General features: G+C 43.1%; 1 protein-coding gene across 1 annotated transcript in view; it reads right to left on the reverse strand.

The window, feature by feature from the left end:
- The window catches only part of cdk14 (cyclin dependent kinase 14), a gene marked incomplete at its 3' end in the record, with an annotated part of 151,662 nt that overhangs the window by 51,947 nt on the left and 74,532 nt on the right, over positions 1–25,183 (reverse strand). The window contains exon 8 of the mRNA XM_079227862.1: positions 8,507–8,630. Coding sequence (XP_079083988.1) covers positions 8,507–8,630 — 124 coding nt within the window. The remainder of the gene's footprint in view (positions 1–8,506; positions 8,631–25,183) is intronic.

Genomic DNA, 25,183 nt, shown 5'->3' on the forward strand with positions numbered 1-25,183 from the left:
CTGTTGCCTCTAGGTGGCGCTATGACTAGGATGAAAATTTATCATATGGATGTCTTCAGGGTCAAGAGGTCATGGCATCTGAGAAATACGGAGCAGGTTACATTATGTACGGCCGAGTTAAAGCAACTTCCATTTTCATGGAAAATGGTGTCTCTTTGCCGCTGCTCTGCGCTCACTTAGTTCGATATTTTGAAAATCCTTTGATAACTTTTCCCTGCAAAGGTCTCAACATCATATTGCCCGAATGTGAAATCAATCGTGTCTAATCTGTAGGAGGAGTTCGTCAGAATACAACGCCTGAAAACAAGGAAAAGGCCAAAATTGAGCGGTTCGCTGCAGCACCCTCTAGTGTTTGAATATTCTGAAACAATTTGGGTACGTTAAGGGACACGATGTTGACATATGCTACAAAGTTTGTGAAGATAGGCCAAGTAATTAGAAAGTTATGTGTATTGACATATTGAGCCACGCCCCTAAGAGGTTAATTGGTTAATAACTTCTGAACGCAATGAGATATCAACAAAGTGGGAGATATCATTTGATCACATTGAGCCAATGATGATCCACAGAAAATTTCGTAAGAAACGGACCCAGCGTTTAGGAGGAATGGGCAAAAATGTGTTTTTTACACAATTCAAAATGGCGGAAAATCTAATTAGGCGCATTTTAATTTCACGTATGAGTTTTTTGTAGAGCAGTCCCACCCGGACATGTGTGTAAAATTTCAAGTCAATCAGCCATAGTTGGCAAAAAGCGTAGCCTTTCTGCCTAAAGGGGGCGCTATAGAGACATTTTCTCAGACTTTTGGTCGACACCCAAATTATATTAAAATTTTCGCCGAGTCTGATGGGTGTGCAAAGTTTGAAGAATGTAGGTTTATCCAAGCACCTCTTTTCCCTGCGCATAGGTCGGGAATAATAATACTTAGCATTTCAATAGGTCCTCGATCTGACTACGTCAGTACTCGGGCCCTAATAATAAGAATAATACTTAGCATTTCAATAGGTCCTCGACTCTGACTACGTCAGTGCTCGGGCCCTAATTATTGTCGGGAAAAAAATGGTAATATGACAATTATTAACATTCAGTTCTAAAATGTATTTATTTATATTATATCAATTAATGCAGTTGGGCCCCATACTGGTGGTATTGGTTTGTCACTAAAAAGAAAATACCCATTGTATAAAATTGCATTAAACAATTATCATTTTTGGGGATGGCCTTGCTATTGGATAGCTCCTGAACACATGCAAGTAGAGGTGTGAATGCACCCAGAATGCATTGAGGGCCCAAGAGTGAACCAATCGGCCAAAGTCACCTCTATTGTGTGACCACGTTGAACACGTGTAAATATAAATGTGTTTTCCATCCACAGACGTGAGCGGTAGTGATGCGGGGGTCGACCCACAGCCTTCAGGTACGCTAGTGGAATGTATCAGAGGGTGTCAAAGGGTCAGAGAGTGACAAAGGCAGTGTTCCGAATTAAGTCATACATCATTTACAGAGATAGTGTGCAATAATTGAACTTCCCATCTTCTCTCTTCTCCCCTCTCTCTGTAGCTCTCAAACACACATAGCGAGGGCTGCTTCATTCAGTCCTCATCTCAGCCCTCATCTCAGTCCTCATCTCAATCTCAGCCCTCATCTCAGTCCTCATCTCAGCCCTCGTCTCAGCCCTCATCTCAGTCTCAGCCCTCATCTCAGTCCTCATCTCAGTCTCGACCCGTTCAGTTGCTATAGCTGGACAGAGCAATCAGATCTTACTCTGGAGACACATATTAATACCAGGTGTAGATGTAGTCATATTTAATCATAGCTGGAAACAATCTGGATACGAGACACATTTCAATGCAAGGTGTAAATGGGTCATAGATGAAGTTGAGGCAGAGTCGGCTGCATTTCTGCTGCATTCGCTCAGCTGGAAATACACACATCCAATATGGATGAGGAACCCAAGCAGGTAAACACGGCTCTGCTGCTCAGTGGAACACAACACTTGTGTTTTATTTTCTCAGGAGAAGGTCAAACTGAAGTGACAGATCAGAGAATCAGCTGCCATCTAGCTCGCTAGAGTTTAAGTTATTTCTTGGAATGTAACCTTTGACCTCGAGGCCTCCCATACTGTTTATTTTACAATTGTCCGTTTGAATACGCAGGCTTCATTATCAAGGTTCTAATAGAAATCTGGCCTCTTTTATGTCCAACATCCCTTTGAGTGTGTGTGTGTGTGTGTGTGTGTGTGTGTGTGTGTGTGTGTGTGTGTGTGTGTGTGTGTGTGTGTGTGTGTGTGTGTGTGTGTGTGTGCCACCTGTCCTCGTCCCAGCTCATTTCCCAACACAAAGTGGTCTGTAATGAGCTCTGCATTCTAGTATTCTACATTACTTACACAGATGCCAATCACACACCATTTCTGCTGCTGGTGTGTTAAAACTCTCAGGTTTGGACAAAACACACACAGACACGTCAGTAGGCTCTCTCACACACACACACACACACACACACACACACACACACACACACACACACACACACACACACACACACACACACACACACACACACACACACACACACACACACACACACACACACACGTCCCGGTGTGGTGGCACAGCACACTGGGGAGAGCCAAACAGTCTGCTCCGGGTGGCTGCGACATTCTTCCAGCTCCATTGTCACATTGCTTCACTCCTCACACATCATTATCCCAGCAGCTGTTACTTCACAGCGCCGCAACATCAACTTCCCAGAAAAAGAAATACGCACCGCATCAGTTCACATTAGTTAGCTCAGTGAAAGCAAATACAACGCTTTTGTTCAATTTAGCACCATCCAATAACGCAACGCACGCTTCTAACGCAACTATTTTGATAAGTTTGCCAAAAAAAGTCCAAACTAATTCCTTCGTTTTAGCTTCTGAAATGTGTGATTTGATGCCTCTTTTGCTTATTACAGCATATGAAACATCATAGAAAACTGAATATCTATCGGCTATGGACATTGGGTTTAAAAAAAGGAAGCTGAAGGAATACATCATCTCGGGGTCAGAAAAAATATATTTTTTCCTATTTCTGATATTTTGTCCGAGAAAATAATCAGCAGAACTATCAATAATAATCATCCCAGCCCTTGAACACACTTACTCTACAAGGAGACAACAATGAGAGAGTCCTTCCTATTGTAGACTGAAACTTCTCCCGAGTTGCAAGCAGGTAGGAGAATAGTGCAAATACTGGCCTACTGGAGAAGAGAATCATGCTCCGTAAGGTAACAAAAACACAGTTCCCATTTTCAGGTGATCATATTATATATTATATTCCATTTCTGCCAATAGATCCACCTCGATACTAAACTGACCCTTTAAAGAGCTCCTGCCAGGATGAGACTAGCCAATCCATGACGTACACAATGATTATTGGAGATAGTGCCATGTTGACCCAAACACTATGTGGTGCTAACACATTGACATATTGTCAATTTGTGACAAAATCATACATGTGTTGTTTTCAGGACCTGTCCGGACCAATCAAAACGCATGTTTATATAGTATTTATACAGACATTTACACATTACCCCAAAGAAAGGCGTTTAATTCACCGCCCCCTTGTTCTGGTATACGAGTCAAGTGAAGAATTGTATTTCCTCTGAGCATTTTTTTTTGCCTTCATGGCTAATTCCAATTTTTCACAGCTAACGGTGTTACTCGCCCCCAACTGACTCAATATGAACAACGCTGCTACATTCCTTAATCCCGGCAAGTAACTACAGTACAATGTTATCAAACCTGAAATGCATGATGGAAAGGTGACAGTCTGGAATGATCCTCAACGGTTCCCTAGATTTACTGACCACTTGGCCTGTAGTTATGTAGTTTATTAGCATGCTCAAAATGACAACGCTAAGCATGTTCACGATCTTAGTTTAATGTGTCTGCGTCTTGACATTTGCTGATTAGGTCTACAAACACAGTACAGCTGAGGCTGATGGGAAGGCCTCGTTTTCAAAGTGTCAGGTACGTTTTTTGTATTCTGACTTTTTTTTATGAAATATTTTGAAAACTGATGACATCCCCATCAGCCTCAGCTGTACTTTATGTTTAGACCTAGTTAGTAAATGTTAACTTCAATTTGCTGACACCATCTTAGTTTAAAATGTTAGCATGACCAACGGACCAACACTGGCATCCCGAGAGAACAAGTCCCGTTGGTCAGTGAGTGGGTACAACTGGCTGACCGGGTCACTGGAGAGGACCTGGGACTTTGCTTATGATCCAGAAGTCCCCAACTCTCCAAGGAGCCAGAAACATGACCAGGCTCCACAAACTGGAACAGGCTCTCACATGGATGGAGTCCCAAACACACACAGCTCGGTCATTTTGTGAGTGAATGAACCTCAGATGAGGTTTCTGGCCGCTGTGCTCCAGGCTGGCGATGGACACTGACGGCATATGGCAACGCTTCAGGGTTCGAGTGCAAACACAAGCAGCCTTTCAGCAGGTTCATCCCAACTGCGAGCACATTCAGGCTCTCATGAGGCTCTGCAGAATGTGAGCTATGAGCAATGCTCATCTGCTGCTTCAATTGCTTCTATAATTAGGGGCTTGTCATCAGACAATCGTCTCAAGGCTAAAGTCATTCTGTGTGTGACGACAACGTGCTTGCTGCCAGCGTGTGTGTGGCGCTATATATATATATATATATATATATATATATATATATATATATATATATATATATATATACATATAAAATGAGGAGTAAGTAAACCACACACAACCACGTGTGTGTCTTTTAAATCACCCAAACTCTATTGCTACTTACTTTTGATTTAACTCATTTAGTTAGGTGGTAATCTGTGTTTTGAATTTCACTTTAATTGATTTTTGGAAGAGCAAACACAGTGTGAGTAATTATGCAAGTAAGAAATGCCCTCTCCACTCCACGGTGGGTTCATACAGGATTCAAGTAATGCACTGTGGGTCTCGTATGTGTGTTCAGAGAGTGATGCAGTCATTACGGTCCACGCAGCTCCTCTACACAAACAATACAAATCACCGCCCACACGTTGCTTAAGTCGGCCTCAATTAGCTGCGTCCTTGATATGAAACACGAGCTCCTCAAAGCCTCATTTATGTGGTGGATGTTTGTGCAGCTCATTAAAAAGTGAGTAAACCCACAGAGGAGCAGAGGGCAGCATCTGGATCCACTCCACAACCAGCAGCAGGGATGTGGGGCTCTGGCCACTGTGGCTGAAGAGGAATGCTCAGTAGTCCAGCGTAGTCCGGCGTAGCAGGGGCTGAAGCCTGTGCTGCACCTACAGGACGCAGTTCCCCTATAAACAGACCTGAAAACGTTGCAGAGGATCTGATCTGCAGTGGGTTCAGGACTCGCCTTCCAGACCTTGTTTTTCGCTAATTGACACATTCGGTTGATGCCGTTGAAAATAAAAATGTTTATCCACAGATGTAACCGACTTCAGATAATAATAATAATAATCCAGCATAGTGACATAGTGACATAGTGACATTCCTTTGCAGATTTCATGAACCATCACTGGGTCTAAACTTGAAACACATTTCTGAAGTCCATTTGGACCGAGCCGACTTGTTTTGTTTTTCTGTTCTGTTTGGCAACCTCTACTTCCTCTACTCGGTTTACTGGTGGATTACAGCCAAGTGGAGTCAATAACACCAACCTCTGACCAAACTACACTAGCATAGTAGCCTAGTTTATTTTCTCTGAACCAAATGATGGAGACGCGCCTAACTATTGGACCCATGAATATCTATTATCAATGTCCGTGGTAGAGTAGTTGTTGTCATAAGGAGGATGATGGGCAAAGTCTACTACTGCCGAAGCAAAAGCATTCATGAGCACCAAAGGAGGAAAGAAAATCAAGGACTGGGAAAACTGAGCTTTATTTAATCTAATAAAATCTACTTTCATTTTCCAGCTCAGCCATAATCCATCCTAATAAATGTCTTCATTACAGCTAACCCCTAGCCCTTCCTCTTTGTACACTCCATCCTTTCACCACACGGCATGCACCCTGCCACCTCTCATTCTACCTCTCAGCCCCTCCTCTGTTGACATTCGCCCTTCATCTCTCTCATTTACCCCAACCAGCGCCACGGGCCTCAGCTGTTGGCCGTTAGTATTCCTGCTGCCAAGACCCGGGACCACAGGGAGCCCTGGCAGACCCACAATCATATAAACACACACACACTCACACACTTCACCTTCCTCATCTGGCATCCCTCAGGCAAAGGCTGAATCTGTGTTCTGTGCAAGTTTGTTGATGAGCTCCAGCGACAGACTAGTAGACCATGGACTTTCATTCTTGCTCATTTGGTATTTTGTCCGGTCTGGGCAGAGGGATGGAGGGGTAAGGAGATGGATGGTAGAGGGGAGGGAAGGTCTAAGGGAGTTTGGAAACGAGGGGGAAATAGGAAGAGGGATGTGACACTGGATAGATGGATGGATGAGTGAGTGGATGGATGGATGGATGGATGAGTGGATGGGTGGATGGATGGATGGATGCATGGATGGATGGATAGGTGGATGGATGGGTGGGTGGATGGGTGGGTGGATGGATGGAATGGATGGATGGACAGATGAATGGATGGAAGGTTGGGACAGAAGGCTGGATTGCCAGTTAGTCTGGCCCTCATGATGCCAGACAGGCCATGTAGGCAGTGTTTACGGAGCATGGATCCATATGGTGCCATGGAGGGTTCCTTACACGACACGAAATAGAGAGCATGTGCTCACTATCTTTCATGGTGATCCTCGCTTTGTTTTGATGTATTGCATAACTGTGGGGATTCTGGCATGCAATGAAAGGCAAAGTGGATAAAAGGTCAAGGGGTCACCTTATTGTCAAGATGTTGTCACCTTGGCCAAAGTGTTGGACAGATGGCGAGACCAACAGATCACACGAATAGGCCAGACAGCACACAAAAAGGCCCTCAAAGCGCAGGTCTTTATCCAAGAATCCCATTATTCTGGGATCAGACAACACAATATCCGTGTCCTTTGAGGCGCTCCGTCTTACTGCCAGGCCTCACAGACACTGAGAACGCGACGGTGGAAATGAACACGAGGTTTTTGCCAGCTGAACTCATTCAACATTCAATGTATCCGTGGTTTGCACAAACCTACATTACCAACATTCTTTTCCAGGCGACTGGCGGAAAAGTAATTCCTCAATTTTACAGGACAAGAAAACAATCTAAAATGATGTATAGCATATTACAAACGATGACTAAACCATTAAAACAGGAATACGGGATTAGAACACTGGATTTCACTGTGTCTTCAAAGGGTTAGCTGTGGTGGTGGTGTGATACAATATCTGATGGATGACAAATTCATATTGTCTCATGATATGTATTAGTGGTGCAATGGACCATAATCGATCCGTGATCCGTGCTGATTAATTACACAGTCCAACGTTAATCATCACAGTGTGAAAGATAGTTTTACTGACATCCGCCAATACTCAGGAAATATGCGATCAGGACATCGGCATTCATGCTTCTGTGTCTCTTATGGTGTTACATCGCAAACAACCAATGCGTGTTTAAATGGACAGGAGAAGAGACTCTTATATACTGCCGTCTCTATGGTAGCGATCGCAGCATCGCTAATCGGCTACGTTGTAATGCGTTCAGGCTCTGTTCAGTAAAAAATTATCATTAAGAGAATGTAAATTATAATGTTATCATAATGTGTTCACGTGTTATTTCATATAATGTAGTGTTGGTGATAAACTTGATTGTACAGTAGTTTGAAGGAGATGTTTCACAGCAACATAAATATATGTTAGAGATGGAATGATGACATGTTTACAGTAGCTCTAGCAGCTTATAATACATTATTAAAACTACTAATGATCGTATTTATTTCAATCCATTAAAATACAGTTGAATTGTGTGTTTTCATGAAGAAAAAATACACTATGAGTTACTATAGCAAAGTAAAAGGATAACATTTAGAATGTTTGATGGTTTACAGACTTCAGAGCAGTTGAAATTATTTTTGGGGACCGTAGCAAAAAAAAAAATCATAGTTTGGAGCCTTGAAGACCAGCTGCTATAACCAAACAACAAAAGGCATCTGTGTCCGGTATTATGGATCATCACAAAAACGTGATCAGGTATCTAAAAGTTATATTTCCTCCCTTTTTTTCTTTTTTGCTGATCCGATCTGAACCGTGAATTTTACGATACGCTGCACCACAAGTATGTAACGTCAGAAACCTCAATCCTAATTCATCATTGGGTGAAACATTTTCCAACATTTAAAGACAATAAAATAACTAAGAACACAACTTGAGTCTGATGTAAAAACACAAATGCCACTTTATGCCACCATATGAGCACTGCTAAGTTCCCCAGAGGCTGTGTCATCATCGAGCTGCTTCCTTTGACATCACATCAGAAGTGTGGAGCAGAGTAACATGTAACTTACATGTAACACATACACACGATAAAAAGCCTACTCACCAAAGTCAGCGAGTTTGAGCTCTCCAGTGTCGCTGATGAGCAGGTTCTGTGGCTTCAGGTCGCGGTGGAGGATGTACCTCTGGTGGATGTAGGACAGGCCTCTCAGTAACTGGAACAGGAACAGCTAGAAAACACAAGAGCACATAGGGAAATAAATATCTTTACAGCAGTATTTGGGCCGGTGACAGATCTCTATGTACAAACAACATGCAGAAGACAGCTCTGATAATGAGGACATGTTTTTTACTGTTTTATCACAACACCCATGAGGACACCCCTTTAATAACTATCTGATACATCTCCCCGTTGTGGCACACTACACTGGGCGGTGCTGAGGTCAGAGAGGTGTAGAAAATCCTAATTATCACTTGGGTGGAGCTGTGACTTCATTCAAGTGAGAGTGAAAACAGGCATGAAGCCCACGTTATATACAAAGAGTCTCTTTCACAAAGGCGCACACACAAAAGATCAATGCAGAGCCATCAGTGAAAAACTTAATTTCCTCCACTTGGACTATTGAAGAGATAAAACAGATGGGACATCACAGATGAACTACTGGGGACTCTCATAAGTAGGAGATTAAACCGTCTACTTCTGCTTCAAAATGGCCTCTTCGGTTCATCATTGTGGATTATGGTGTGTAGCATCAATGGGTGTTTTAGACAGGGCAGCAGACATGTATGGAGTTGTGACTCCGTTTTCACTTTCTGTGATGGGCGGCGCATCGATTGCACAGATCATGACAGGACTGTTGACCGCAGGAGGCGTTAGAATCAGTGGCCTCTGACCCAGAGGGGTGGGAAAACACACATTTCTGTCCCTCGCCGAATGATAAGTGTTCCTAAGTCCCTGGTGTGTGATCAAGCAGAGCGTCTCATCTATTGAGAACTTTGTACTTGATTTGACGTATTGGTTTCTGTATCACTCGATGCTCTCAAGTCTCAAATCAAAAGTTTCCTTTACGAGTATTTTGGAAAAACATTTTGCTGAGGTATAGCATCAGTAATCGATGATACATACATCTATACTGCAAAACCTGCTAGTCCTCTTTGAAAAAGTCTTATTTGAATGATGCAAAAATCAATAGTTTTATATGAAAACTGGTTCAAATGACTATGTACAGTAAAAGAGGGATGACTTGTAGCTGCTCTGAGTTTTAGCCTCTTTCAGCTCATTGTTTTGGTTTTCCAGTAGCTGTTTTCAGGGGAAAGTCTCTGATGAACCCTCGTTAAGATACAGCGCTAAAAGGAGAATAAATACTTAAAGGAGAATACATTTTAAAAAAATAATGCTAATGTTGCTCAGTTTGTTCAACTGGTGCACTTGTTAGAAATGTAGTTCAAACAAAACAGAAATATTAAACAAGAACATTAATTACATATTTGTAAATGAATTGACCCAGAGAACATAATGGGTTTTACTTCACTGTACTTCAAAGTGATTCAAAGAGAAAATGTGTAAAACAATGAGTTTGTCTGTAAAACAGTTGAAGTACTTTAAAGAAAGCAACTGGATCACAAAGATAACATAACCAATTCATTCATAGTAAAAAACACAGATTAAAATGCACAAATTCACTTTTGCTGACGCGTCACGCGAGTACAGATTAAATTACATTTAAAATTTACATTTTTAAAGCCAATTATCCTACAGCTAAAAGTAAGCGCAGCTCCTCCACCTGCCTCCAGCGCTCATGAACGCAAACCGCATCCACAAAACAAGTGTAGCAGTTAATATATGTGTGAAGTGAATCTGCGGCTGTCGGTATGAGCTTTCAAAAACTGAAGATCAACAAAATCCTAATATATCCAAAGTCGGAGCGACATCAAACTTGTTTTGTTTTCCTTCTGAGATCCGGCAGGTCTTTCCACCCCCTTGCAGACGTGTCAATCAACAAATAATGAGGCGTGCACGAACCAGCGTTCAATTTTCTTTCTCCTCTAATTCCAGCATTCCTTCTCCTTTCTCTGCTCACACTGATACTATAGTCCCGGCCAATTAAGCTGATTGAAGCACCTTGGAGCCCAATCAGGGACGGCCCTGTCTGGCATCTGGAGTCACCGGGTCAACAGTTTACTATTCCTGCAATCGGCGGGTGAGAGATGAACTGCGGAGCAGAAAATTAGCATGGGAAATGTGTGCTTACTCATGTATATCAAATAGAGTTCTGAAAAGCCCTCGCCTTGTTAGGAGCGCAACTGCACGATAATAAAACGGAAAAATCTCTCTTTCATTCTCTTCAGTCAGCTCTTTAATGTAAACATCAAACCTTTCTCAAAAGAGGCGTTATATTGTTCTGCTCGGATGGGAACGGCACATTTGCAGTATAGTTTTTGAGGAAAAAGTGTTGAGAGCCGTTTTAGGAGGCCATTCAGACGCACACTTCTGACAATAATAATAATAATAATAATAAGGCTGAAGGCCAATGTTCAAGCTGAACTACGTAGATTCATACTCAGACAGGCTAAGCGGTCAGTGGTGAACGTTTGGCTCGTTGACACTTCAGACATCTGCTGGCCAGACAAGCTCACCCAACTCCACTAAGTGACTATAAGCCGTCCATCTGGGCCGACGCATTGAAAGGAGCCCCGCCGTCAAAGATGTGACCGCACCAATCTCGGAAATAAAGACGGAACAAAGAGACAGGGACAAACGCAGGAGAAGAAAATGGACAACGTAAGAGGTGAAAAAGGTCACCCGTAACCTCTATGGTGGCCGTAGTTTCGGCGGGAGTAAAGACTACAAAAGGACGTTCACCCAGGAGACCGCTGTTCGCGTCACCTGCAAAACCCAAACTCAACATTGAAGTTAGTTAACCTCACTATGTCGCTCACTTAACGCAACATACTGTGTAATGTTACGATGTCAAGTCTATAATGTGGTCTACTTATGGAACGTAGACTACATAGTTATGTTAAAAAAGAATGCCCTCATCCTAAACTAAACCACAATCTATTCCTAAACTTAACAAAGTATATTACCTAACGCGGTAGTTTCCTGTGAAAATGTTTCAAAGTTTATTTTGTATGCGTGTATGCACGGTGACGTGTGCAAAGCTGAGGTTTGCGTAGTCACAGTTTGAAGCGTGGAGCCACTGACCACTGGTAATCCTGATGAAGAGTAACATCATCTGTGTGTGCATAATTAGCGGGGTGGCCCATTAATGTCTCAGTTCACCCCGTCATTAGCTGCATAGCAACTGGATTTTAAGTGCGGTGATTGGATGTTTCCTTCTGCAATGCCCTCTGGGACTTGGCTTCCCTCCCAAAATATACAAGTTTATACTTTTGACTTGTTGTACTATTCAGTTTTAATCCAGTGTCTCATTGTTTGTACTTATGTAGAATTAATGCTCATCTAACTGTTAAAAATGCTCCAATGACATTTCTTCACCTGTAGCATTCTCTGTAGAGAAAAACAACCCGCGACAGTAAATCTAGCTGATAACACACACTGTGATTCAGAGTGTATGGGTCTTTCAATGAAGATTAAAGCCTGCAGGATCTCTAGTGTGTGTGTGTGTGTGTATATGTGTTAATTATGATGCATTATTAGTTCATAACTGCAGGATAAATGAACCGTGTGATGGTAGTTAAATCAACCATTATTCTAATCTATCACCTGAGGAGTGACCCGACTGCACAAACAATAATCCATCATCAGCAAACAAATAAACACGCACGCCATCTTTCTAATGATGAAGCACTGGATCCAGATGAGGGATAAGGAAAAGTGTGGATTGGATTGGCTCTGAGGTGTCTATCCGTGGAATGCAGTGGAATGTGGCTCCTTTGTCTGATATCGAATGTGCAGCAGAGGAATGAGGCGATGCATCAAAGTGACAGCAGCACGGCGGGGTTCACCAGGACAAACACAAAAACAAAGCCAAACGGCAGAGAACACAGGAAGAGAAGACGGGGGCTGCATTTTAATGGGATGTTAATATGAAACACACCAACGCATGAGCTTCAAAGTAGGCGGGCATGAAGACTGACTGATCTGGGACAAAACAAAAGTTCCACTAGTGGCAATACAGAAAGGTAAACAGAGAACACACTTACTAAAGTGTTTCAATTCCGAGAGCCTCATCAGTAATGCACGTGTCAAGTTTATTCACGCAACACAAGGACACTTAATGACGCTCTGCACACAAGGCTTTGATCATTCATGTGAAGGCCTCAATATGAAACAGACATAAGATATATTTAATGCTGCGTTCACACCAAACGCGTAGCGAATTTGACGCGCAAGTAGATTAGGGCGAGTAGGGCGGCGCAAATGATGCGAATGATGCGGCGCAAATAATTCCCCTCATTCGCGTCTTGTCGTTGCTGAATCAAACTGCTGCTGGTCCTGAAGTAGCACTGGAAGCGGCTTCATTCAGACGCTGCTGTGGGACTACGGATAATATTATGAACCCAGACACCATGGAGTTTGATGTTCCCACGTATGTAGAGTTTACACAACAAGTATAAAGCAGAATTAGTGGTTATTTCAATGGTGGATGGCGGAAACGGTAACTGTTTTTACATTTCACAGAGGTCAAGCTCTTTTAGCAAATCTGCATTTTCTATTAATTCAGCAAACTCGTTGAATGCTCTTCCATCACACACACGCACAAAAGAAACGTACAAAACATTCAAACAGCCTTAAGGAACGGCGTGTTGCCATCAGGTGTGAAGCATTGAGTACTGTCTGTCCTGCCTGCTTATTTGGTGTACATGTGCATTTGTTTTGTTAAAGTGTTGATGTATTTTATGTGCCTCCAGTGTTTTATATATGCATCTACTGTAGTTCCACTTTTTTTTGCTTTGATGTGAATTAGTTTTGATACGTTACTGTCTGTCTATTGATGAATCTTAGTTGCATTATGTTATTGAAATGTTGCAATTTCAGGCTGCCATAAAAATAATCTGTCCATGGACAGCCGATGAAAATTAGCCTCTCTGGGTAACTCTGGCTCACTTACAGTTTTACGGTTGATTCGTGTGCATTGTCCCTGCAAAATAAACAAATAAAAACTAAGCTGTTTTAACTTTGTTGGTCCAAATCTACTAATGGGAGAAAATAGCATCTGCTTTAAAAGCAGAGGTGTCAAGTAACGAAGTACAAATACTTCGTTACTTTACTTAAGTAGAAATTTTGGGTATCTATACTTTACTGGAGTATTTATTTTTCAGACGACTTTTTACTTTTTCACGCAAATATCTGTACTTTCTACTCCCTACATTTTAAAAATAGCCTCGTTACTATTTCATTTTGGTTTGTTTTCATTCCGGTCATCGTTCAAAAACACACACAAAGAAAACCTCGCTGCCCGGTTGCGCACAGATACGTGCGCGCGCACAGGTGAGCACTGAGCACACACACCAGCGGACAGAGAGCGTCGAAAAATATGTCACGTGAAAAGCAGACCGCTATATCTGCGTTTTAAACATTCCCAGGGTGAAGATGGCAACAGCAGCTCTGATTTACTTGAAAGTGATTGCAATTTTCTTTATTCTGTTACTTATAAAAGCACAGATGAGGCACATAATTATGTTATTTACAGAAAAAGTTTGAGAACCACAGCTTTAGGTGTTTGTGTCGGAGTCGCTGCCGCCGCCTATTTTGCACTATAACAATACTTATAGGCAACTAGTTATAATGTCTTCCGCGCCATGAAATGCATGTTAATGCTCAGTAGTACACATATGGTACTTTAATGTATTTGCATTGTAATAAAATGTGATCATTTTAAATGGGCATATATGCAGCTGAAACGGGTAGCCCTGTGCATCCCACATTTTTCAACATAACATTTTAAAACATTCTAGTCATTATGGCCTTTAGAAAAATTATTGTTTTGGGGGGAGGTGGAGTATAGGTAGTATATATAGGTGCACTATAGGCCCCTGAAACGCGGCTTAAGAGTTTGTCCTTAATGGAAAAAGAATTCCCCCTTATTTTTATACTTTTAAGTAGTTTTGAAACCAGTACTTTTACTTAAGTAAAAAGCTTGAGTTGATACTTCTACTTTTGACACCTCTGCTTAAAAGAAATAAAACAGTCAACAACTGGCAGCGTGGGCCTGCGTCTCCACAGCACATATTAAACTCAGTCGGCTCCTCAGGGAACAACGCTGAACAACGTGGCTGAACCGAATTGCTGACACTGCTGTCTTTATTCCAGTTGGGCATAGTGGTGGACTACTGGGAGAAAAATATATATTTGGTTCAGGTTAAGGGAAAGATGGCAGTCATCATGAAATAGAAGCAACATTGACTGTTGGTGGGAAACACGTCAAAGCCTCGCGCTGAGCTCTCTCTCTGCGGTTGAATGGCGCCTGAGTGCAGGCTACCATTGGTATTATTTTGGGGGAAGCTATGTAGGGGTTCTCTGCCATTTATGTTGTCATTCCTGTTTCTCCTGTTTTGTGGCTAGACAGGGAGGTCAGTATTGTTTTTCCTTTTGCTACAAAAGGCAAGAAAGACTTTGTGTTCCAGCTAGTGTGGGGGTTTTGTTTGTTGTTTTGACCTTTGAGACCCTGAGGCCGTTTGCTTCCATCTTAGTTGATTTGCCTTTTTGTTAAATGATAAGCTGCCAATAAATGATAGTTAATTCCCTTCCTTGTTCCACCTTTGCCAAGGCTATTTGTCCCTTTACATGTGTGTTAGGCCTGTGTACCCCCTAGGCTCCCTAGGCAGGCCGTAACATCAGTGGGCAGCAAATAACGGTCCTAATGTGCTCAGACACAAGAGGTGTTTGTCAGGTAAAAATAGCTCACTTTAGGCATCAGGACATTTAGCATGTTGTGTTGTTGTGATGGTGGTCTTGAACCGACCGACCTAGAGACGGATCAACATCTGTTTTGGCCTGCTGAAATGAAAATGCCCTACTTGAGTTCAAGCTGCATCATTAATATATGTATGTTCAGACCATCATGGCACAGATGAATCCAACATTGACAATGAGTCCAAACAGAAAACCGTTGGCTTCGTTGACAAATCTCCAAAGTGTATTTTGCTGAAATGGGTAAAAGTAGCGAAATCAGTGAGGGAGAGCTAAAATGAAGGCGTGTTAAATGGAGTGAAAACGGTCTGCCATCTGCCTGCAGCCGTGGAAAGAGCCCTCGTGTTTTCCACTAAGCATTTGTACAGTGATGTCCTTAATGGGTTGAATCAAGAGGAAGTGTCAACCTGCAATGTGGCACTGGGCACGGAGGACTGTTAAGTTCGAGATATGCTCAGAATTGTCTTTGGCTGATGTTTTAATGAGCAGCTGGGTAGTTCTGGAGGGCCTCTTTGTGAAACTACAGGACTACTGAAACACCACCAGAGAAACACATGCACACAGAGACATGTTTGAGGTCTGAAGTTGTTTCCTGCTTGTTGGCATATGACGGAAATAAAAAAGAATATATATATATATATATATATATATATATATATATATATATATATATATATATATATACATACATACATATACATATACATACATACATACACACACACACACACACACACACACACACACACATATACACTCACCTAAAGGATTATTAGGAACACCATACTAATACTGTGTTTGACCCCCTTTCGCCTTCAGAACTGTCTTAATTCTACGTGGCATTGATTCAACAAGGTGCTGAAAGCATTCTTTAGAAATGATGGCCCATATTGATAGGATAGCATCTTGCAGTTGATGGAGATTTGTGGGATGCACATCCAGGGCACGAAGCTCCCGTTCCACCACATCCCAAAGATGCTCTATTGGGCTGAGATCTGGTGACTGTGGGGGCCATTTTAGTACAGTGAACTCATTGTCATGTAGAAAAAAAAGAAAAAGTGTTTGACAGCTAAAGTGTGCCAAGAAAACATCCCCCACACCATTACACCACCACCACCAGCCTGCACAGTGGTAACAAGGCATAATAGATCCATGTTCTCATTCTGTTCACGCCAAATTCTGACTCTACCATCTGAATGTCTCAACAGAAATCAAGACTCATCAGACCAGGCAACATTTTTCCAGTCTTCAACTGTCCAATTTTGGTGAGCTCTTGCAAATTGTAGCCTCTTTTTCCTATTTGTAGTGGAGATGAGTGGTACCCGGTGGGGTCTTCTGCTGTTGTAGCCCATCCACCTCAAGGTTGTGCGTGTTGTGGCTTCACAAATGCTTTGCTGCATACCTCGGTTGTAACGAGTGGTTATTTCAGTCAAAGTTGCTCTTCTATCAGCTTGAATCAGTCGGCTCATTCTCCTCTGACCTCTAGCATCAACAAGGCATTTTCGCCCACTGGACTGCCGCATACTGGATGTTTTTCCCTTTTCACACCATTCTTTGTAAACCCTAGAAATGGTTGTGCGTGAAAATCCCAGTAACTGAGCAGATTGTGAAATACTCAGACCGGCCCGTCTGGCACCAACAACCATGCCACGCTCAAAATTGCTTAAATCACCTTTCTTTCCCATTCTGACATTCAGTTTGGAGTTCAGGAGATTGTCTTGACCAGGACCACACCCCTAAATGCATTGAAGCAACTGCCATGTGATTGGTTGATTAGATAATTGCATTAATGAGAAATTGAACAGGTGTTCCTTATAATCCTTTAGGTGAGTGTATATCAAAGATGAGTCTCGATGGACTCAAGGCAAGGCCTAACCACCACAGCTGTCTGTGATTGGATGAGAGATGTGTCAGTCCAGCAAAAGTGCTTCGCTTTCAGCCTTACCATTGATTGTGGAAACCACGACCTTCAGTTCCTTCTGCATAACTATTTAGAAGGAACTGGAATTCACTAAAAGGAAATGAAATATCTTACAGTAGCTTAGGCTACACAACGACTTGCCTCCAATGCTGCTCTGAGCCAATAGGATCCTGGCAGTTGGCCCTCTATATCAGTGATGTTCAACCAGTGTGCCATGAGAGATCGTCAGGTGTGCCGTGGGAAAATGTCCAATTTCACTTAATCTGTCCAAAAAAATTTTTTATTTAGTTGCCGCAAATGATTTTCCATTGTTGAGCGTCTGAGCCTGCAATATAGTGGCTGGTCTAGTAATGAAATACTCTTCCATGCCAGTAGGTACGCAATATTAACCTACCATACATGCTGTATTATGATACAATGTGACATTTTGTAACTTTTTGGGTCCCTGGTGTGCCGCGAGATTTAAATGTGCCGCGGCTCAAAAATGGTTGAAAAACACTGCTCTGTATATATGAGAATGGACGTAGTTTCCTGTTGAGCAGCCTACAGTGTGAACGTGTTGATGACCATATTGTCCAGGGGCCTTATCAGGGGAGTTCATTTATAGTTTAGTCCTTCATAGTCTTAATAGTTCCTAATTTATGTTGTCTATATGTTTTTTTGTTTTTTTAAACTTTTAAACAGTTGTTTGCACTTTATTATTATTACTATTGCACAATTCACTATATGTTGGACAGAAGAGAAACATACTTTCGATCTTCTGCATGTTTGCACATTGCACAAAATTGATAATAAAACTGACTTTGACTTTTGACTTTGATCTACATCCTGCAGCGCTGGACCCCAAATACAAACGCCTGGAAAACATAACCTGGTTGTGCCGTAATTTTCTATTGTAAAAGTCAGGAAGACCCTTGTTGTGTCCTCAGAGTTCAGTGACATCATCAGTTCCATTTATCAACTAGCAATTGTTCTTGTCTTTTTAAATGTGCTTTTGGATTGAGGTGGACCCTAAATGTTGTTCAGAGCTTTCTACACAGTGCATGTGTGCGCTTACTATATTGACATACAGCGCTCTGTATCAAGTATTAAAGAGACATATAGAGTGTCTTGTCTTGTCTGTTGAGGTGCAGATATACGAGCCCAGACCAATCACCACGTGTCAGATGCTGGCAGAGATGCCCCGTCCCCGATACTGACATGCCACTATGATGTGCTATCAGCAGCTTTCCTTGTAATGCGATTGTGAGAGCTGTGACTCGCCGTGTGCACTCGACCTGCGGGTGTCAGTCTCCCATCGATCTGTGGAGAAGTCACTGAGACACGGCCATGCAGCTGACTGCATATAATCTAATATGAAGAGCACTTCAGCAGCAGTCGGGGTGAGGTCATACTCACTTGCGTTCAATTGCAGCAGCGCTGCTAACAAACTGCAGTTTGAGTACATGGAGCGAGAAAGAAGACTCAATGGTGATGCACAACAAGATGGGTTTCGATAGATTTTACTCTGGATCCTCGCGTTCAGACAGAAACTTTAGAGCATTTTCAATTTTAAACTACAGACACACACACACACACACACACACACACACACACACACACACACACACCCCTCTCTGGTCCTTGACCAGTAATTACATGAGCAGTGAGAGTCTGAGTGTGTGTCTCTACATGTTAATTTGATCTGGCACCAGTGGAGGCACTAATAGCTTCTAAGTTTCTGATTAGTAAATAAGAGGATGGAGTGACTACACTTCTCTAACAACAGTTATAAAAAGCACTAATAACAGACATTAACCTTGTTCATAGTGCTTGTGTTCAGGTCAGAAAATCACTGAACGCCCATAAACGCTGTGACACTCGATCATATCCTCAACAGCGATGGTAAGAGCATTTATAAAGAAAAGTACATTTTGGAAAACACACTTATTCACTTTCTTTCAAAGTGAGATGGGCAATTTGATATGGATCTGGTGTCTGTAGAAACTTAAACACAATCTCTGAAGCTCATTAACTGGCATGTGTCTCTTTGTCCAGGCATTTTAAGTACCGTAATACATTTCTGTTGATGTTTCAAGCAAACCAGATCCATGTGTTATACATCTCGTTTTGAAGCCATCTGTAGGGTTTAATTTCTCCACTATGGACAGAGCCAGGCGAGCCGTTTCTCACTTAATCCAGTGAGGCTGAATAATACATTTGTTCTAGCTCTCCACTTAAAGCAGAGACTGTATTGTCATTTCACTTATATCAAGTGTTGTCTAGTTCAGTAAAGGGAACTGGAAAGATGCTTATGTGCAGTGTTTTTGATGATATATTTGGCAAAGAAATATATATTTCCTTACAGTGAAAATGTAATTTGAATACCTTACAGGGGTCAATTTAACCCCTTGGAAGAAAAGTAACAGTGTTGTATCAAACAATGAATGAGGTCTGTATGGATATTGGGACAAAAAAAGGGGAATGTATAGTGATGATATAGATCATTTAATATATATATATATATATATATATATATATATATATATATATATATATATATATATATATATATATATATATATATATTATTGCATTCCAATGATTGGACCGGTTAGTGACAGCCATAGGATTAAAACAATAAAGTAGCCTCCGTTACATGACTGCACAGGAACCGGCCCACCAGCCTTATCAGCAGATTAGAAAGCACAGCTCAGTCGTCTCACCACTCAACAACAGAGTCAGCTGGTGCCCAGCAACACCTCGGAATAATCCTTAATTATTCATCTGAATACCAACGAGGCGTCTGTCAGCAGGAGGAACGCGTAGTACTTATATTAATCCTCAGTGGCAAAAGGTACGAGCTGTTACATAACAGATGCAGCCTGAACTGTCACCTTCCTGCGTGAGGGAACATCCTAACACCCCCACTACACCAACGTCATCAACATCATCATCATCATCATGGCCTCATTCACTCCATCACCGTGTCTTTATTCTGTTCCTTTATGCGACTACTAAAGGGGGATATCACAGAGTGTCCTGGGAGAGGAGAGGACCATCATGAGGTCCATCACACCTCAACAGCCTCACAGGGGTTCTGCGACAGGGACAGGCAGCAAGATGGCGACGGCCAATGAGTCGTTCCTGTTTGATGGCAGCTTATCTCAAACTAGCCAGGTTTAAATATAATTTAAACTGCTAAGAACCAAATATGTTCCAACCACAACAAATCAGATACTTTAATGGTGGATTTCAACTGAAGAGCAATGAGCAATGAGCAATGAACATTATTAATCAATACAAATATTTGTTTCTTTCCAATCAACTCACACCAGTGAATGCAGTGGTGCTTTACGACACACTGCATACATATTTTCTATCAGACTTGTCATCACCACTCAGATTATCATGGATTTCTGAAGTATCTCCAGAAAACAATGTTTCAAGCCTCCTGATTTGAATATTCGGTGTACATAGCCAATAGGATGCATTATAAGATGACTGTATCATTAGAAAGTCACTTTAGAACAGTTCATTTCACAATTTCCCAACCATTTCAATGGACGGAAGTTTTAAAAAAAATATCTCACTAATAGCTACAAATCTTTCAAATAGTATTTGGACATGTATACTGTTGAGTGATCGAGGAAGAATATGAAAGTCAAAAAGTCTAACTATTATAAACGTACAATCATTTCATTTTTCTGTATAACCCTTGAACATATATACTGTTTGGTTTTTATTTCAATTATAGTTTGTGATTACACCACATAAAATGCATAAGATGCTATAAGTTGCTATGTTTTATAATCTTTTCTATATTATGGGTATTGTAAAAAGCTCTCCTGTGTAATAAGATCCAGCAGCCAGTGTTACCATATTTGGCAACAAACCCTCAGTGGTTGACCTTAGAGACAGGATCTAGGATTGACCCTTGAAGAAAAGGAGGAGGGGTTAAGTGTGTCTCTGAGGTACAAGAGCTGATGCACAGAGCAGAGAGGAAAAAAAGGGGATTTTCACCAGAACTCAGTCTGAAAAAGAATTTCATCAGATCTCAGTCTGAATAGGGATTGCACCAGATTCTGAGAAAACTGGACTTAATATGCATCTTTACTAGAAAAGGAGAAACATTAGATTGTCCCAAAATAGAAAGACTACAAATATTACGAAAGATATGAGACACGACATATAGAATAGATATCACAATGAAACAGACCTAATAGATTACTTACATTGGGACTTTTAAGAATTTTTGAGAAATAAACAGACGCAAATTGACAAAATAGTAAACACACAAATTAATGTGTGTTTTTGACATTTATTTCCTCTGTCTGAAAGAAGACATGTTGTTGAAGCAAAACAGCCAGAAACTCTCAAAATGTACCAGTGCAGGAAAAACAATATCTTTGTCTTGCAGCTTAAATATGTGGTGGAGAGAGAACCCACTGAGCTCAGTATTGTTATTTGTACACACATGCCCCTGCTGGACTTGTTTCTTTGCTTCACTAAGAGCTCTGTGTTTGACCTTTGAAATGTACGCTTATAATACTACGATATGTTTTGTCCTGCTTGCTTTTCACCACATCACAAATGCTCATAGTATAAATGCTGCGAACACTTTGTTCTGGTCTCTGCTCTCGTTTGTCGTCCAAAGGTTCCTCAAGCACTGAAGACAAACCAATGCACCGGTTTGTAGATAGCCAATGAGAAAGTCAGCTGGAATGACTGGACCAGGAGGGGCCACACATTCGTGGCCCTCTGAGGTGAAGTCAGTGTTTCCCCTACCGTTATAATAGGGGGGCGGGGCGCCACCCTGAACAAACCTGCAGTAAGTAGTTCCGAACTTTTGTCTACTTGTAGTTTACAGATCACGTTTGGATTTATTCATATGTGTTTATAAATATATATTTATGTAGAAATGTGTGTGTAGCTGCATCCTTTGTTCTTTTTATGTGTGCCTGTGAAATACATTACTAGTGGTTTTGATGTGTGTTATATAAATGCAATTTTGTATTAACAACCACACAAGATATGTATTCAGATTAAACATGAGATGAATAGTAAACAATCCAGCGTTAAGTATTACAACTACACATACAATAAGAATTTCATCATCTCCAACAAGCCTACTGATGAGCTGTGCGACTCCGCGCCTTGTGCTTAAAAGTTAGAAAATAGCTATTTGTTTTCCACAATAAGATATTTACTAGTAACTCAATATTAGTTATTTTTTGATTAACTTTTGTAACGACTCTGCGTTACCATGTGAGTTCGGCACACAAGGCAACACACTCGGGCTAGGGTACGTAACAAGCTTTATTGTCTGGTCCCGTCGTTTCGTGTCCGTGCCGTCGCCTCCGCTTCCTGCTCCTCGATCAGCTGCGTCGCGTTCCCTCCTCCTCCGCTACTGCTGGTTTTTAACCCGGGAGAGACACAGACGCCAATTGCACCCAGCTGAGCCTGATTATCCCTCATCCCGGCACCTGTTCTCTGAATCGCTCCCCCCCTCTCTCCCTCTGCACCTGCGCATAACCCCGCTCCACCACCACATACCTCCACCGCCAGCCTTAGGCCGGGGAGCCATCCGGCCTAACCTACTCCCCCCCCCGCCCAATGAGAGCGGGAGAGGAAGTCGGCCACAACCATCTGCGTCCCCGGCCTGTGGATCACCTTGAAATTAAAAGGCTGTAACGCCAGATACCACCGCGTAATCCGGGCGTTGGTATCTTTCATGCGGTGGAGCCACTGGAGGGGGGCGTGGTCCGACCAGAGGGTGAAAGAGCGTCCCAGGAGGTAGTAGCGCAGGGAGTCGACCGCCCATCGGATGGCCAGGCACTCCTTCTCCACCGTACTGTACCTGGCCTCCCTCTCGGATAGCTTCCGGCTGATGTAGAGGACCGGGCGGTCAACCCCCTCTACCTGCTGGGACAAAACGGCCCCCAGCCCTCTGTTCGACGCATCAGTCTGCAGAGTAAAGGGAAGAGAGAAGTTAGGTGTATGAAGGAGCGGTTCCCCACAGAGAGCTTGTTTTACCTCCTCAAACGCCAACTGGCACCGCTCCGTCCACTGGACCGGATCTGAGGCACCTTTCCGGGTGAGGTCAGTCAAGGGGCTGGTCAGGTCTGCAAAGCTCGGGATGAAGCGCCTGTAATAACCTGCCAGCCCCAGAAACTGCCTCACCTCTTTTTTAGTCTTGGAAGTCGGCCACAACCATCTGCGTCCCCGGCCTGTGGATCACCTTGAAATTAAAAGGCTGTAACGCCAGATACCACCGCGTAATCCGGGCGTTGGTATCTTTCATGCGGTGGAGCCACTAGAGGGGGGCGTGGTCCGACCAGAGGGTGAAAGAGCGTCCGCGATCGCAGCAGGCCGCGATCGCAGCGGTCTTGTCCACCTGAGGGCGCATGTGCCCGCCGCCCAAGTGGTACCCCAGATACCGTACCTCCCTCCGTCCAACTGCACACTTCCCCGGGTTGGCGGTGAGCCCAGCCTGCCTCAGGGACTCCAGCACCGCGCCCACCCGCTGCACATGCTCCGCCCAGGTGGTGCTGTGGATGATTACATCATCCAAGTAGGCGGCAGCATAGGCAGCGTGCAGACGCAGCACCCGGTCCATGAGGCGTTGAAAGGTGGCTGGGGCACCGAACAACCCGAAGGGAAGCGTGGTGAATTGGTACAAACCAAACGGAGTGGAGAAGGCCGTCTTTTCCTTGGACTCTGGCGACAGAGGAATCTGCCAGTAGCCCTTGGTCAAATCCAGTGTCGTGAAGAAACGCGCAGTGCCCAGTCGGTCCAGGAGCTCGTCGACCCGGGGCATTGGGTACGCATCAAAACGTGACACATCATTCACCCTGCGATAGTCCACGCAGAACCGTATAGACCCATCCTTCTTGACAACAAGAACAATGGGGCTAGACCAGGCACTGTTGGACTCTTCTATTACCCCCATCTCCAGCATTGCGGCCAATTCCCTCTGAACCACTTTTCTTTTGTGTTCAGGTAACCTGTAGGGTCGTAACCGCACCTTCACGCCCGGGGGAGTCTCAATCTGGTGCGAGATGAGGTTTGTGCGTCCTGGCAGGAGAGAAAACACGTCATCAAACTGATCTTGCAACTAGGCAATGTCTGTTCTCTGGGTCCCAGAGAGATGGTCTTCACAAAGGAGCGAGGCCGGATTGGTGGATTTTGGGACCTCAGGCCCCAGCTCCTCTCTCTCAGAAACCGCAGACACCAGAGAAACAGATTCCGCCTCTCTCCATGCTTTTAGGAGGTTGAGGTGGTAGATCTGTGTAGTGCCGCCTCTGTCAGAACGCGCCACCTCATAGTCAACATCCCCCACTCGCCGTGTGACCACAAAGGGCCCTTGCCACTTGGCGAGTAGTTTAGAGCTGGACGTAGGAAGCAATACAAGTACCTTTTCTCCCGGTGTGAATTGTCTCAGCCTGGCTCCTCTGTCGTACAGCCGTTTTTGACGCTCCTGGGCCTGGAGCAAATTCTCACGTGACATCCGACCCAGTGTGTGGAGTTTTGCTCGCAGGTCCAGGACGTATTGAATTTCATTCTTACTGGCGCTCGGACCTTCCTCCCAGTTTTCCTTAATCAGGTCGAGCACCCCCCGTGGGGTCCTGCCGAACAGCAGTTCAAAGGGAGAAAATCCCGTGGAGGCCTGAGGAACCTCCCACACTGCAAACAACAGAGAATCAAGCCATTTATCCCAATTACGTTCATCGCCATTAATAAATTTACGGATCATGGACTTCAAAGTCTTATTCAGACGCTCCACCAGACCGTCGGTCTGTGGGTGGTAAACACTGGTCCGAATAGATTTAACGCCCAGCAACCCGTAAAGTTCTCTCAGTGTACGTGACATGAACGAGGTGCCCTGGTCAGTCAGAATCTTTTTCGGGATCCCGACTCGGGAGATGACCTAAAACAGCGCCTGCGCAACACTTTTTGCAGAAATGTTGCGCAACGGCACTGCCTCCGGATATCGTGTTGCGTAA

The sequence above is a fragment of the Taurulus bubalis genome (genome assembly GCF_910589615.1).
Source record: "Taurulus bubalis genome assembly, chromosome: 12".
NCBI lineage: Eukaryota > Metazoa > Chordata > Actinopteri > Perciformes > Cottidae > Taurulus > Taurulus bubalis.